We start from the raw sequence: 18314 nt of genomic DNA on the forward strand, positions 1-18314 counted from the left end.
ATTTTTTTTGATGTCGACTATACGGAAAACATATAGTTACATATAGTATATCAAGTTTTATACGAGTGCGTCAAACGTTAAAACTCATAGATACAAAAAATCTCTTTTTACTTTTTGAAAAGAAAAGTAAAGCTATAAATCTCACAAGCGACTCCAATCCTAATGGTACGATTTACATTGGAAACCGATTTACGTTCTCATTAATAATGTTTCAGAATTGATGATAACCACACCCTTTTCCTTGGCAATTTGTTTTAAATAATACGATGCTAGTAATGACTAACTCAACTAAAATTTATGAACTGCAGATCAGTGAACCGGTTCGCAGCTCAGCTCAATTTGTACCTACGTAGAGTTATGACTTGCGTTTTGTGTTGTGAACTGTTAGTTTGATAACTAGATAACTAGAGAGTTTGAGACTACGAGTACTCGTACAGGACTACTCGTAGTCTCACACAGTTTTACTACATCGCGATGAGCTGTCAATTTGTTAGTTAAACCTAAGCTCAACGGTTCAAGTCTATGTGATCTGAACTTTTGAACCGGTTCAGAGCTGATTTAAAAACGGCTATCGATCCTAAGTTTTAATCCGTTAAATATAAAATGATAAAGAAAATATCTTGATTTGAGATTTCCTTTTAATTGTCTAAGGTAACAATAACGAAATAAGAAAAGTTAAGGTTAATGATATAAAGTCAACCCACAATATAAAGAAAATGAAATTGAAACAAGAACTTATATTGCAATTGGCCAGTTACAAATATCCATTGTTTCAATTACAAGTCCTTAATATTAAGAAGTAATGAACTATAAAATTGTTTTGTATTTAAAGGGTAAATGTTTGTAGGAAGCGAATAAATAAAGCTATTGTTTGTAAAAGCTATAGCCGTTCATTGTTACTGGAACGATCTGATCACTTTAGCAGTTTCCTGTCTAAAATGTTCCCTCTAAAGGAAGCTATCAAATCTTATTGGCGCAATAAAATACCTTCAAGAGACATTGTAATAAATCTTCAAATTCTATAAACAGACTTGCAACTTGAGTTAAACTTTGTAGCCCACAAGTATACTACCTAATTGATTGCTATGTTCAATAAAAAATTTAAAAAAGCTTGTTGAAAAAAGATGTTTTACGCTTCTTTATTTGATTATTACTGCACCTATTTTAGCTCTATAACTACTTCATATGCATAAAACAATTAAAAAGAATTCAGAGTATTTGTTAATAATATTTATATTTATACTATAATGGCCAGTACTAATATGCGCCACATCTGTCATTTATTTGTGTTAGTTGATTTTTTGTAACAACCTTAGTAGTCCAGTCATTTTAGTAAGTTCACCTCGGAATTCGAGATACCCAGCTGTAAGTCTGTAAATACTTGTATATTGACACCCTAAAAGTTGTCTCAAAACCTACATATGGTAGGGTGTAAGCAACTATTAAATGTCAAGGTCAAAGGTCACAAAAATCGGCTTTTTGCGCTTTTTTTGGAAATATCTCATTTCCTATGAGTTTTTTGCTATTCGTATTTCTATCAATATTGTAGAATACAAAATTCTCTACAAATTTTGTTTAAAATTTTTTTTTATACGGTGAACCGTTTTCGAGATAGAGGGCGGAGAGCGCGAGGTCACAGCATCAATTCAGCCTCCGGTCGAAAACGCGCCATATAGTTGATGAACTATCAATAAATCAATTATTATAAATATTTGTCAATTTTTAATTAACTATTATATTCTACTTTATCATTTTTTTTCTAACTTATCCACTTTTTATTCAGTATTAATTTATTTAACAACACTTACCTGCTCATGTAATTGGAGAATTGTTAATGAAAATATAGGAATTATATGTCGCTCAGATATGGTAGAGCATTGAGACAAGCTTTCCTGCATCCGCATCGTGAACCACAGCCACTCTTGCAGTTGCAGAAAATTGTATTTAGCAAATCTTCTGGAGCAGGTGGTAAAATTGTCATGATAGGCTCCAGAAAATCGTTTCGTATTGCCCAACCCCATACCTGGGGTTCCAAATCATGTCCTAACCAAGTTTGAACTTGATAATATACACGGTTGAAATTTTGGGAGCAGCTGCACTTGTTGGTGGAATATTTGAAAGCTGCACAGGTTTATTAAGTTTTGTAGACTTGACGTAATGCATGTAACGAAGATGATCGAGACTTTTCACAGATTTCGGAGCATTATAGACTGCCAATAAGGTTTGAGTTCCAAACTCTAATAATTTCTGGGCCGAACAATTTTCTTCCTGAAATGCTGCAGCTAGTTCATCCAAATTTGTCAGTAATTAATTAATTTGACAAATATTTATAATAATTGATTTATTGATAGTTCATCAACTATATGGCGCGTTTTCGACCGGAGGCTGAAGTGATGCTGTGACCGCGCGCTCTCCGCCCTCTATCTCGAAAACGGTTCACTGTATAAAAAAAATTCTTAAACAAAATTTGTAGAGATTTTTGTATTCTACAATATTGATAAGAAATACAAATAGCAAAAAACCCATAGGAAATGAGATATTTCCAAAAAAGCGCGAAAAACCGATTTTTGTGACCTTTGACCTTGAAATTTAATAGTTGCTTACACCCTACCATATGTAGGTTTTGAGACAACTTTTTGGGTGTCAATATACAAGTATTTACAGATTTACAGCTGGGTATCTCGAATTCCGAGATTCTTACCTAATTTAAGCTTAAATGACTGGACTATAGTGTTTAAAAATAAAAAGAGTTCAATGACGTGACATTGTAACGACGTTCGATTGACGTGACTACAAAACATATGTAATCGAAGTTTCAAAAAAAGGGAAGCAATTGCTTATAGTAGTTTTTACTGCAATAAATTAAAAAAACATTTTATGCCCGCCCTTGCAAGGTTACGTTCTTGGATTTTCATCAAGTGTCAAATGTGGACTATTAAAATGGTCCACAAATAGCGTTCTAATCGATTTAAATAATATTTACACATGTAGCAACAATATTTTCACATTCATTTTTTAGTTTTCAGTCGCATATATAACAGTAGAAGTCTATAGGGTGTCAACATAATATTTTTCTTAATAAATAAGCGATAAATTAACTTAACAAAGTTATGACAAATCCTATATTTTATAATTAAATCTGAGATATTTGGATTAAGGATCACACTTTGTAAATTGTTGCTGAGACATATTCTAGTCTGTTTGATTAATAAAAGGTTCAATGATCTCTGGGGATGTGAAACCCTCAATATCAAGTTATGAGCGATATTAATTTGATTGAAACCGGGATAGATATAGAATTAAGAGGAGGAAAGAACTTTGTTCATCATATGAAGCTTTGCTGAAATATAAAATTAATTATGTACTTTAAATAAATTCATCATTTGGTTTTGTCGCTTTATTATATTGAATTAAATAACAACAATTCTACAGGACGACAAAAAATAAACAGAATGACTTATATAAAACTAGCTGTCGCCCGCGACTCCGCTCGTGCGGGTTTAAAAATTTTTTTTATTAGTAGCCTATGTGTTCTACCAGACTATGCTATGACCTTTATGCCAAATTACATCGAGATCCATGCTGCCGTTCTGGAGATACCTTCAACAAACATCCATCCATCTAAACATACGTGTTTATATTACTAAAAATAATAATAATAGTAAGATTTTCTAATGTTATCTCTGTTATTGTTTCTTTCATCTTTGAATTTTTTTAAAGAAATGTAGATAATCTCTTATTAAATTATGTGAAAAACTTAACTGTCACGATAAAATTAAACCAAACTTTAATAAATATTAGCCGATTCTTGAAAAGCGAATCCTCTAATTGTCCCTAATACTATTTTTAGGATTTATAAGATTTTACATCGATCGCCAGTAACTAAAAGTGGATATCTATTAATTAGGTCAGTTCTGTTTGTTTTTTTTTAAATCAATCCAGCCCCGGCGCCCGCGTCTGAGAAATAAAAACAAAATTACTTTACAACAAAAACATACCCTCAAGGTAAAATTCAATTAAAATTTTGCTTACAATCAAATCTAAAAGCTTGGAAAATATCACTAAGTGAAAACAAAGATTTGCATATAATTTTTAATGGAATGGGTATGAAATTTATTTACAGACGAGCGTAAATAAAATTAAATTTGATTCATTTATATTGTATACACAATTAAATAGACGTCTGCAATAAAAGTTGCTTTTATCTATCATTAGCAATTGACCACGACTTCGTCCACGCTGAATTAAAAATAGGTATAGTAAGCCTATGGTTTTTCAAATCGATTCAATAGTTTCAGAGCTTATTCAACACAAACAATCAAACCCTTGCTTTTTTTCTGATAAATTTTCTTATTATAAATTGGTACTATAGGTAGTTAAAACAACGAGTTTTTGAAACAGAGTAGTTTAAATTAACATTAACATTAATATGCTTGCTTCAGATACCTACCCGTCCAAGTCCCGTCAAATTCGGTCAAACCCTTCCAGAGATAATACCCGGAACAAACAGACTTTACGACAGACAAACAGACTAACAAACGAAAAAAAATTGAAAAATTGGTTTTTCGTTATCAGTAACGCAAATATACGATATATATATATATAAACACGAAATACGATATAACATACAGACAATACAATTTTATTAACATGTGTAGATATACACTAAAAGCAGATAAAACTGTATCTTTTATATCAAAACTCACGTGAAACGACTACGTGAAAACTATTTCCTTTTTATAAGCGACATTCATTAGCTGTCGACTAGAGCTCGGAGAGAGGCCGAAGCCTTTTATACAAGTTGCTAGCTAAAACACATTTCCTTTCATAATTATCTCGCACTGCATTCAGGTAGAAGTGTGGGGCCGCGGACTTCGCGATAAATACGAAGTTTGATTTAAATACAAATAAATAAAAATAAAAGTTATTCATAAAAATTAGAAAAAAAATAATCGGTATTCATAATTGACAGGAATTTCATCTTCAACTAATTTATATCAATTTAATTATTTTTTTCGGTTTATCACTTAAAAGGAAAATTTGTTGACAAGCAGATACCGACCTAGCTAATGAAAGCTTGTTAATTAGTCACTTTCTGAAGTTACCTAACCTTAAGGGACACATCAGATTTTTTAGCAAATTAGCTAGTTTAGTGCTTGCTTCTTTACGGTAGATGTCATCTTATTCACGAAGGTAGCTAGTGAATTGGGATAATGTAGTCCTGATCTTTTCAATTTCGATTTATTTGCAAATAATCCGCCGATTTCTAAGCCCCAGCAGGTGAGACTATGTCGGGCGGATATTAGATCTTTCCTCTCGCATGCCTGTCACTCACCAGCGCTGGAAACTAGAACACCGTAGTTAGTCCTTTTGTTTGGCTAACCGCATTTAGTTGCACGAATTACCTTGCGTATGATCATTAGACAATAGTAAGTGAAATACAATCCTTAATTTTGACGCAAGTTGGTGTCCATTTTGTGTCCTCCTTATTCTCTTTGGAATAGATAAAGTTAATAAATGTTTTTGTACTATTACAGCATGTATATGAGTAAAGAGAGCTTTTCTTGAAGCTTGGTAAATTAATTGTAATAAGATAAACGTGCGTTAGGCTTTAATAATATTTTTAAATGACCCACACCACATTAGTCGTGTGAAAACTCAATGAATACAAATGAGGTTCCACGTCAAAAGCAATCAATAAACATTTTGCATATTCAATATATTGGATTTAAAGAATTATATTGAGTTAAATCAAATTGTATTGAGGACGTATTGACTGCGATATAATTGCTACGAGTTGATAAAAACTTTTACAGTCTTTGACGTCAGGTGTCGCAGACGTAATTTGAAGCCAAATTCCAAGATTAAAATCAAATTAAATTCTTTGTTTCATTATATTAAATCTGTTGTAAATTATTTAAATTGTAATTACAGTCATAAATAATAATTAAATCTTACATCAATTTAGGTATCACTTATACTGCAACAAAGTTACTAAACATTTCGCGATATTTAATTTCTTTAACTGTTATGAAAGAGTTAACGAAAACTGTATGGAAATCCTTTTTGATAATGAAGATTTTCTTTACCGCTTAATATCTACATGATCAAAAAAATAAAAGGCTTTACCTGTAAGTCAACAAGCTAACGTTTCCCCCCTACGGCTGTTAAAATGTTACACTGAAATTTCAACATAAAGAATTTCTTTTTTTCTGTATAAAATGTTGGTAATGTTTGTATATATGTGTATGATAATATAATAACTAGTGTACATTTTTACTTCGATAAGAATTACATATTCGTTTTAATTTACCACAAAAAAAATTACGTAGAGAAAAATATTTGTTTTTTTTTGTTACACATTGATCACTAATTTCTCGTATTTGTCCTTAAACTATATATATTTTGATTTCAATTACAATTAAAATTACCTAAAGATTACATCCAAGATGTCTAAAGTTTAACTCTACTTACACTACAAAGCTTCTTGTACCTAGTACTTACTGTAAGATGTTGCAATAACACAGTCCATACAATTTATTATGTCTGTCGTTGACATTTGATGCCACCGATAATTACCATATCAAAGCCAGAGTCAAATTCAAATTACTAGCACTATATATGTTCCTCTTTACATTAAGAATCATTATATACAATAAATCATGCTTCAAAACTTAGTCTGAACGAGTATCATAAATATATAGATTTATATTCTACTACTATCTGTCGTAAGAATAAATTTTTAAAAGTACCTATTCCTTTTAATAAAATAAAAAGTTAAAAGATTTAAAACAAAATTACTTCTTACTTGTGAGTTAAAAAAACTATAGACAATGGTTATGATGATACAGTTAAACGTATTGTAACAATTTACTCGTTATTTCTAATTTATAAATAAAATGGCGACCAATCGATTTGACAAGTTGATATCCTTATTTTTTTTATATATTAACTTACAGTGTAATAAACCAAAGTACTACCTATTCAATGTAAGAGATTCTAATCTTCATGTTATAAAATTGTTGCTCATTGTAGAGAAATAATTTCATATTAAATTCCACGTATCTCAATTAAAACTGAAAATTGGTAAGGGTAAATATAATTAATTTCTAAAATGAAGTCTTGTTAATTACTCTCTTTGTCCAGAATATGTTTAGTCTAATACCTACATGTTTGCCTTGATATTCTAATATTAAAAATAAATTATTTCATTAATAAAAATTAATATTTATACATTTAAAACGTTTACCTTAGACAGCACACTAAATATTTAATGACAAGAAATTGATTAAAAAAAGTCAAAACGATATTTTTAATTAATAATTAATATATTCGGTGTAATTAAAACACTTTTTAAAAGGAATAAATAATTGTGGTTGCGCGTAAAACGAAACTTTTCGCGGGAAATCAAACTGCGAGCGTCCCGAGGGAGCGTCAACGGAGCCCGTCATACAGTGACTGCTCGTAAATCCTAGACCGCTCCTGAATCCCGTCTAGGGACGCACCCCCCTCCGTGCGACCCCTCATCTCCTCGCTCGTTACTTCGGCAACCGTATTGAGGTAAAATCCGATGTCGCTTACAGCAATTAATTATTAAGAAAAATCAACGTTAGTTATTGTGTTAACTAAATATGAGTGTTTAATTAAAAAATATATATATAACTAGATAAAAGAGAACATTTTTATGCACATAATTAATTGTAGAAATTTAACAAATGAATTACATAGCTTTGAAGATAGTCGCGATTTTTACTTATAGGTAGGATTTACGACTGGTTATATTTATAAAACCTTAATAAAAGAAGATTGTAACTGTATGTAATTTTTAATAAAATCATTTATTTATTTAATATAATATATAATATATTATATTCTCACAGACCTTATCTTGAGTTTTAATAACCAACTAACATCGTATCTTATTACGTTAAAAGGCAAAAACCATCAATGTCGTAGAAAAAGTAGACTATATCTATTCTCTTCACAAATAAAACCGAATAAAACTTCCTTCGTTACATTAGACCGTCCTTCCTTTATTTTATCGTTGTAATCTTAAATATCTGAAAAGGCATAGGGCCCTAAAAGTACAAGAATCAATATTTCAAAACATTCTATTATGACTCAAGTTGTTAAAAGCGCCTTGGATTTTGGCTCACAGGTGATAGAAGCCAGTTGTAAATATAATTCTCTTGCAGGTGTTAGCTATTACAGAGATATGTTATTACGTAAAGTACGAGTTTGTTTTTACTACATTAATCAAAGAATTGAAATAAACACGTTCCGATTGATAAATATCACTAGTTACAACAAAATTATATTACATTTGTTTATACAAATCCAACAAAGGTTTTCAATAAATGTTGTTAGTAGATGGCGCTAGTAACATGTATGGTTACTTAGGACACAGTAGGGAGTAATTTTACTACGCTTTGTTTTATTAATGCATTTGTACTCTAGGAAAGGAAATAGAATTTTACGTTCGTATATGACAAGAAATAAATAATATATCATAAAGCAATTTTTAATTACAATTTTTAATTACTTGTCATCAGATTTTAAATTAATGAATTTATTTGCAACGAAACTTTTTAAAAAGCGATCCATCACCGAGGCCCGGAGGTAAAGCCGAAAACAAACATGGCGTCGTGTCGGTTTACGGATCAACGTTTAAGTAATTAAGTTGTAAGTTAACAGCGCTCCGGTTATACTCGAGAAGGATTCGCGAAGCTAATATCCGTTAACGGGAAGTTATAAAAACATTGACTGGTTTTTAATAAAAAAAAATGTATTCTACTATTTTTCATACAGACACACGAATTTTATTAATATGTATAGATATCTATCTTACTTCTTAATAATATTATAAATACGAATGTTTAAATGGACAGATGGCTGTAGCTGGATGTTACCCAAAACGGCGGAACGGATCTCTATGAAATTTGGTATCAGATATTGAACACAATCTGGAATAAAACTTACGTTACCAATAATCCCGGAAATGTGTACGGTTCTAGTGGGGTACGTTTGCTGCAAATATGTATTTACTGGCCAACTCTGCAACGGTTCAGCACATCTTTTAGAAATTTGAAATAAACATAGAACATAGTCTCAAGTTACATGAGATACTTTCACCCTTTTTTTAAATTCTGTGCAGACGAAGTCGCGGACAAAAACTAGTTTTGTTATAAAAAGAATGACACGAACGTTAATAACTAAGTTTATATATTACATAGATTTTACTCATACTAATATTATAAATGCTATAGTTTTGATGTATGGATGATACTCTTTTTTTTAAATTCCGCGAAGATAGAGTCGCAGGCGACACTTTGTTCTATGTTATTATTGTACGGACATATAAAATTAGAAAGCAAAGAGATCTTGTTCCGTAGTAATATATCAAAAAATTAATTAATTTTCGATATTTACGTAAACAGAAAAGTGTTGACATTTTCCTCGTTGGAATTCTCAATTTGGTCGTCACTTTATTTAATTAATTTTATCTGTAAAATTATTTGCAATACTTGTGAAGAGGAAATTAAAATTCAATTTTCGTTTAAAATGATATTCCAAAATACGTAAACATCACGATTGATGCTTTCTTAACTGTAAACAATAGGATACTTATTCTAAAATCAAATCAGTTACTAGAATCGTTTTCATCGAGTTAATTTGGAGTAAATATTGTAAATCTCTATATATATAAAAGAAAGTCGTGTTAGTTACACCATTTATAACTCAAGAACGGCTGAATCGATTTAACTGGAATTTGGTGGGCAGGTACATTAGAACCAGGAATAGGACATAGGATAATTTTTACCCCGTTTTCTATTTTTTTTTCTTTATTCCGCGCGGACGGAGTCGCGGGAAAAAGCTAGTCTATATATATAAAAGAAAGTCGTGTTAGTTACACTATTTATAACTCAAGAACGGCTGAATCGATTTGACTGAAAATTGGTGGGCAGGTAGCTTAGAACCAGGAAACGGACATAGGATAATTTTTACCCCGTTTTCTATTTTTTTATTCCGCGCGGACGGAGTCGCGGGTAAAAGTTTGTTTTATATATTTAAATATTATTTTTTCAATTGCTTAAAACTAACCAAATATACTTTGTTACAAAATTAATGGATAAAATGTAGTTTTCCCAATAAGCATATTAGAATAAAAAGGACTACTCCGAAAGCGACTTATCTATTAAACAGGATCCTAAACCAACAGTCTTATAAGGATGTTGCCCTTTATCCCAAACATTGAATAAAGACAAAATCGTCTTAATCTGTAGACTTGTCCTCCTTTGACATAAATTGTAAAGATTTTCAAATTACAAAGAACATTTGAATTATTTCATTTTTAATACCTGGTAGATGAAAAACAACAAGAAGGATAGCTTTTATTTGTTGCACATGTTGATAAGTATGTTTGCACTCGCGAGACATACGCAATAAACATGTTACCACTCGATCGGTATTTTTTATTCAGAAAAAAACTTCACGTTTTATGTAAATATGTAATCATCTGTGCAAAATAAAAATAACGGAAATAAAAAATCCGTTACTTTGGTTATATTTCTTTTAAAAATCCTCAGCCAAGATGATAAGATTCTAGGTTTCCCGTAAAATAAAAATAAAAATATCTAAAGTACATAAAAGACAAGTACAATGACAAAACGTAAAGGCTTCATTGTCCGAACGAACACCGAAGTCATAAATATCATACCGAAGAAAATTACGACCGATATTTGAGAGTCTAGGTCCAAAAGAAGATAACTAAAATTGTTTTATGTCTATTATCAGACATGTTTTTAGAAAAACATAAAAAAGGTAGAAAAATAATAGAATACTTTTTCACATTTCTTTATGTTATGGATTGAAGGCTAAGTAGCTTCCGTCATAAACATCAGATCTCTCACAAAGGCACGTAAGAGTACATCATTAAACTATATGAACTTACTTTCGTAAGTTTACCTTCGTTAGGTCAGTTTAGGAGAAACGATTCGGGTCAATGTGAACTAATTTACTTTGAGGATCGCAAAAAAAATCTTAATTTCAACAAAAGAAAGGAAATGTAGCGTATTAGTATCATAATTAATAAACGTCAGTTAAAGGTAGGCAACGAATTCTGTTTGCCGCTTGCTCGTTTGCTACATTATAATAAAAAAGAAGCCAGTACCCACCTAAAGTTGCCGAATTAGCGAAGCCACCACTGCCTATTGACATCATCTGCAAATGCAAATGCGTTGCCTACCTTTCGTTGACGGAGAAGGCGACGTACTGTAAGATTTCCCCTTTCTTTACGTCCCTCATTCATCAAATCAATTTCCTTCCCCATCCTTTCCTTATAAGGAAAAGGATTGAATTAAGATAACAGAAATAAGGAAGCAAAAAAGAACTAAAAGTAGGCCTCCGGTAAATTTACTATTATCTAACTAGTACCCATGAAAATCGTTTATAGCAAATTAGAAAACTGTTGTTTGCATGTAACGACTGATAACTGGATTGCTGGATTATTAAAAAATGAAAACGGGCCCATTTCATACAGCACCCGAAGCGCAAGACTCTTGACACGCCGCTGTCGGCCAACAAAATTGTCTGCAATTATTAACTTTCACTTACCGTAAATCCAATGCCGACCGTGGCCGAGAAGTTACCCGGCTGGAATTTGCCCGTCTCAAACTGCACGAGGAGGGAAGTCTTTCCGACGCCACTGTCGCCCAGCAAGATTGTCTGCGTAATAACATCATGATTGTATTCATTTATAAAAAGATTACGTAACAATTAATTTAATTAAAAATCACATTGCTAAAAGACATAGGTCAAAGAGAAATTAAAAAAAATCTTTCTTACGCTAATCTTTTCGCGTTATTTCCGGTTTGTTGGTTACTCGTAACGACTGATTTTTCCTTCCTAATAGTAAGTATAATATTTTTATTTTTAATCGCAATAAATCGACATTTATATAGATTCTTTTAATATACGATAAGGGCATAGATATACATAAATTAATGCAGATATGAGAGAAATGTGTCAGATCCATGACGGGTTTAATCATTTTTAAACACAATTGTATACTATCCACGGAATTTCTTTCAATACGGCCGTAACGCGTCGTTCTGTGGTAACGGGACACGCAACTGCAATAGGAATATACGATAGCGTAGTGGAAAAAGAGTTTTATTGTGTATCAAGTAACTAAGGCAATCGTACGCTAGTTAGAGGGATAGCAATCGACAGAATGTCTTTGGTGGAAAATAATTTTAATAAATATCTACCTTGTGTATAGGTAAGTCTTCGTCGAGCAGCGAGCGCGGAGGGTCGGTGGGGGGTCGGTAGTCCGGGTAGCCAGTTGGGGAAGGCGTGCTGCGGGGCGCGGGTGCACGCAGCGTGTCCTCTTCGAACACGTCGTCACTCATACTGTCGTCTGTTGCAACTTGCTGGAAACAATAAACTTTTAACCATATTGTAAGTTAAACCTTAAAACTGCAAGAGTCCACTAAAATATTGTTATAGTACCTTATCTTACCGTTAATGAATAGTAAAAATAAAGAATGAAAAGAAATTTTTAACGCCATTTTATATATAACGCGCTATTTTCGCGCCAAATGGAATTCAAGGGGTCCCTAATATGTGACTTCGCGACTAGATTTCAGGTTAGAGTGAACATTTTGTTAAACGATGTCCTCACTGCCTTTAATTACCTTCACATAAAGCTTTATTCTCTTTTCATATGTCTATAATTATGGATTAGTGTCGGTAGATGATAGTAATAAGGGCTATGAAGGGCAACCTTAATGAAAGTTATAATATTTGTATTGGATAATATAACTTGTTGCTTCGCAGTAAATCTTATCATCAAAATGGACCTCGAAAAAGGATTTGGAGCATTAATTTATTATTAGGACAGTCTTAAAAATTATGTAGGTAGCAGATAAATCTATACCTATATAAAATTTTTTTTAGAAATTTTGCTCAGTAGCATTGCTTTAAAATTAAATGTTTACCTAAAGCAGACTAAGTCTAGCGTATTTTCATACTAAATCTAGATTTAGGGTCGCCCTTAATGATCATTTTATGAATCTTAGTACGGCACCAAATGACAACACAAAGTCAAAAATAGTCTGCAGACTGCTTTACGAGTTATGTCGGTGCACAAATCTATTACACATTTTGTCGATGAATTTACAAATACTATATACCGACAAGCGCATATCACGAATATTTGTGACAATCGCCATTGTATCGTAATCGACAAAAATTGTAATAAATTTTCTGCACCGCCCCAGCGTAAAGTACACCAAAAATAAATACTAATTTGAAATAATTCACGTTGACGATACAATAGCGAGTGTCACAAATATTCGTGATAGGTCCAATTGTAGAATTTTAAATCAAATATGTAATAAGTTGTTCCAAATTTAAATCTATTGATTCTTTTATTCGGGTAGTGTCAGTCCACCTCGAAAGCATCTTTGTTTACCAAGCAATAAAGGGATGGGCTTCGTAAGTGTAGGGTGAAAGCAACAATACTCTTTACGCCCCATTACACGGGGACGCGTGTTCCGCTATCTGATGTCCCTTGCTACAATACCGTAATGGTATTCATCGTAACCCCGTAAAGTAGCACGATGCATTACTGCGGCCATGTCTTATCATTAAGCAAAAGTTACTATTAAAATAACTGGAAAACGATTCTTAGAATCCAGCCACAGAAAATCTTGTATTGTACTTGGTTCGCTTTTTGGTTTATCTATTACTACCTTTTGCCCGCAATACGTCCGCGCGGAATTTAAAAAAACTAGTAAATAGCCTATGTGTTCTTCCTGACTATGTTCTACATCTGTGCCAAATTCCATCTAGATCCGTACAGCCGTTCTGGAGATACCTTCAAAAAAACAACCATCCATCCCATTGAAACATTCGCATTTATATTATTAGTAAGATTAAAAAAATATATTGTAATAATGATTGTGGTTCAAGAATATGGCTGTTATAATATGGTGATGATTTTGATTTCTATAGTCACCCCAAATAATACCATTATGGAATTTGTGAAAGCGCCATCTATTGATAAATGCCGGAATTGGATGAGAATGTTTCAGGAAACTTATTGTTCAGGCATCATTCGATACACATTTCAGCAAGTTTAAACCGGGTATTATAGATGTCCCATGACATACGAGTTTTATATATCAACCAATAATTTCAAATATATAATAAACTAACATACTAACACAAACTTACTAACTTACTAACAACATACTAACATAAACTTCAACGTAGTATTATTTAACATGGTTCTTTAGGTTTTGGTCATTCATAACGTTTATCTTTAGAAAGCAAAGATAACAATTGTATGGATGTACAGGAAAATCACGGTTCTTTATGTTTGAAAAATTATATTTAAATAAATAATTATGTGGATATAAAATTAACATAATAAAAATCACTTTTATTCGAAACAATTTTGACATCCCGAGGTTAGGAAAATAAATAAGCAATTAGTTTAACGTAAGCAATGTTTCTTGTTAAGCGTAACGTAACACAAACATTAATTTACATATGCCACGCTACACACAGACATACGGCTGTATTTGCATATACTTAACATAGGAGCAACGAGTCAATGGCGAATTTAAGTGATGTTATTGTACATATATCGATGTTTTACGAATTAATTAAGACTCAGTTTGTTTCCCTAAAATATAGATTATGGTTTTCTTGAACAGAACCACTCAATTTTTTCTCTTTAGCCGATTTTTGGTTTACAGTTTCTAATTATTTTTTTACGATCATTTAATTAAAAAAAAAAAATTGAAAAACAAGTGCATAAAAATGGTTACCTATTTTTGGTAACACCAAACGAGAGATCTACAAAAGGAGAGGTTGCTAGCTTCAGGAATGAAAAAACGTTGCACAGAGAGAGATAGACATAACTGGTTATTTCATGAAAATATGTCGAAATTAAAAATAATGATAAACATCATTCAAAAAAGGAACAGCCAAATAAAAACTAAAATGATTGACTTTTTAAAAATAATCATTATCATTAGTTATCGATAAAAAATCATCCCTAGTTATAATATTATGGGATTGTGTAAATGTGGGTCAATGTCGGTCTGCATTCAACTGGTATACCTCCTCCCTTACTTCCCCCACTATCCCCCTACACCTACCTCCCAACCTTTACGTCAATACAATACGTCACCCACACAACTAATTGAACCTATTCAGTAGCTATTGATTTTTATTTGTCTATATTAATTGCTTATCTACGTTAATTTGTTTGCTCGTTTATTGCAATATGAACTGATTCATATTGATTATAAATATAGCTTATAAGCTGTGAAAATTTAACATTTTAAAACAGTTTTTGACTTTGTAATTAAGTTTGAAAAATAATTACAAACTAATTTTTATTTTATGTACTAAGAAAGATATTTAAAGTAGTAGTAGAAAGTAAAAGGTTAGCGTGGTATGGGCATGTTATGAGGAGGGAAGAATCGCATGTGGCAAAGAGAACGTTAAGTATGAGTGTGGAAGGGTACACCGGCCTAGGAAGAGATGGATGGATTGCGTGAAAGACATGATCAAGAAGGGGATGAAAATGGAGATGACGGCAGACAGATTGATTTGGACGACGGAAACCTGGTACACCGACACTACGTAAGTGGGACAAGGTCAAGGAGATGATGAGTAAGAAAGATATTTATTTTACTTTATATAAATGTCACTGGCAACTTGAGGTAGTTTCAATAAGCGATTATTTAATGCTTTTAATTTTTTATTGTCAGTAAAGAATTTATCAAAACTATGAATAAAATAAATGGCATTAAAAAGTGAGCTTTAAAACAGAAAATTTTCTAATAGTTTTCTTAAAGTAAAGTTTTTTTAACAACTAATTTCATATTATAATGAACACTCGTACAATCTCTATATTTTGACCCAGACACATTAGTATGCTAAAGTCCCTTTACAGAAATAAAAAATCAATGTACAGTACTTACGTTCATTTCTATTTAACGGTGATCCTTTTCGAATACATTTAAACAATCTCATGAACACACTATCATAAAATATCTAACGATAAATGAACACGCAACATGTTTTCTACTTTCAATGGCACGGGCGTCACCAAATTCCAACACACACGTCTGAATGTGACGAAAATTCAATTCCAAATTCGGCATTCACGCCCACATAGCGAATAACACAAATTAAAAACAAAAAACACAACTCCACATTAGTGTTAATTATCGTATAATCTTTTTACACCAGATATCATGTTCCGTGCGAAAAGAAATGTCGAAATTTTGAGGTTATCTCGCGGATCGGTAACTGAAAGACACATTGCAGAGAAAAGCACGCTTTTAGGGTTGAATTTCCTCTGTAACTGGCCTTGTATGTGTGCGTTTATCGCAATAAAAGTACCCTTGTGTACGAGAACTATGTACTTGCAGCTGTGTGCGTAAGGTCAACCAATGATACTTTACTGGTGTGCGTGAGGGTTATCGTAAACGGAAATGGGTTTCCCGGATTTATCTCAAGATATTTCTAACATTTTTTTTATTTCTATATCAATTTGCGTAATATTTTAGTAAATAGTGTATACATACTATAATTTATACTATCCGTAATATTACACCAATAATTTTTTTGATATTTTTGTATTTAATTTAGGGGTAAAAGCAAATAAAAGATCGCAATAACGATAGGTAAAAAGCTAAAGAGCTTTTCATGTATTTGTGGTCATAGTTATGATTTCCTATACAATTAGTGTATCTATCATTTGTAAAGAAAAAAAAATTGATAAATCTTTTAAGAGCTGCATTTAATAATTCTTTGATCTTGGGAACTTTATCTCATGTGATGTAAATTTTAAGAGATCGATTCGCAACTGAACTTCAAATGTTTGAATTAAGTCATTCATTTTCCATTAAAACAAATTAAATCAAAATAAAACAAAGATAAATAATTATAGTACAATGTTATAGCACCAAGAATGTAAATTAAAAATATTAATTTAGATCAATTTTTTTAAATTCATTCTTCTTCAAGAGTTATTTGACATTTACTGATGTGTAAAATCGACATTACAAATGGTGTTTAATTTGCACTTTTCACTAAAGTAAATCACGATTTAAAATTAACGCTATCACCTACGAAATACAGTTGAAAATCAACGGGCATCATGCCAAGTACAAATACAAGGGTGAGTAAGGAGTACGAAAAGAAAATTATAGTAATTAGTGTCGTTAGAAAGAGAAGAATGCTTTCGTTGTTGGAGATTTTTTGTGTGTATCGTAGTGTGCGTATTAAACCATATCTTTCTAATTAAAGAAACAAAATGGATGATCATTAATTTTATAATATGGCTACTATTTTGAGGATTGTGAATTTTTCATCATGTTTAAACACTAAATCGAGTTTAAGTAAACATAATTTATTAGTTTTTTACATTCGATCTTAAAGACTTACCGTAATGCTACAAGTAATCATTCAAACACTGTCCATGTGTTACTCCTATGCATTGCCATGCGCGTTGCCTTCGTCTAATAATCGATGAAAACCTCATTTGTTGTTGTTTTGTTTCGCTCGCGCTTTGTGCGTCCCACTCACCTGTCAACAGACGGTCGACGTCACAACTAGAGGACGTCACTCTTGCAAATCGTTTACATACATTCTCATAGATGGCGTTACTAGTCACAGTGGTTAATTTAAAATGGTTTCTTGATTTTTTGATTATTAAATTTCTTCACTAGGAGGCGTCTCTGCTGCTAAAGCGACAGCTTTTTAGATCTACGAGTATAGAGAAATTATGCAGTACCTACGTTAATGCTCTTATGAATCATAGACCATAGCTAGGTAATGTAGGTACCTATTTTTCAAATCGGAATATTTTCTTCCTTTGTTGAAAATGAGCAGGAATTAAAAATGCATGGCATTTAATCGGCTCAACTAAATAATCATAATTAAAATTTATTCCACAAAAAAATCAACAACTTTTGTACTGCATTGTAAATCAAAATCAAATAAATAAAGAAGCATAAAAAACTCACACATGCCAATTAAAATCTTTATTCTTATCGACGTTTCTTAATTGAAAAACGATTATTATTTTCTTCACAATAGCCGGAAGTACGGGCTGAATGCAGACGTTGCCGCAGGCACAAAAACCATCGTTAAAAAAGATAAAAAAAAACCTACGAAACATCCGAGCGACCGCCTACCGCAGCCAAAAATAAACCACAAACACACCTTTACTAACATACAAACACGTACGACTAAACCTTACAAAGTAATTTAATTCTTATTCAATT

The 18314-nt window shown here is 31.8% G+C and overlaps 1 protein-coding gene across 1 annotated transcript in view; it reads right to left on the minus strand.

The window, feature by feature from the left end:
• Positions 1-16203, minus strand: part of LOC106718459 (ras-related protein Rab-37) — a 39909-nt gene extending 23706 nt beyond the window's left edge. The window contains exons 1-3 of the mRNA XM_014512547.2: positions 16002-16203; positions 12270-12431; positions 11614-11724 (exon numbers count right to left, since the gene is read on the minus strand). Of these exons, the coding sequence (XP_014368033.1) occupies positions 11614-11724; positions 12270-12431; positions 16002-16007 (279 nt within the window). The 5' untranslated portion in view covers positions 16008-16203. The remainder of the gene's footprint in view (positions 1-11613; positions 11725-12269; positions 12432-16001) is intronic.
• Between the last annotated feature and the right edge of the window lie 2111 nt (positions 16204-18314).

Source organism: Papilio machaon, chromosome 4 (assembly GCF_912999745.1).
Source record: "Papilio machaon chromosome 4, ilPapMach1.1, whole genome shotgun sequence".
Classification (NCBI taxonomy): domain Eukaryota; kingdom Metazoa; phylum Arthropoda; class Insecta; order Lepidoptera; family Papilionidae; genus Papilio; species Papilio machaon.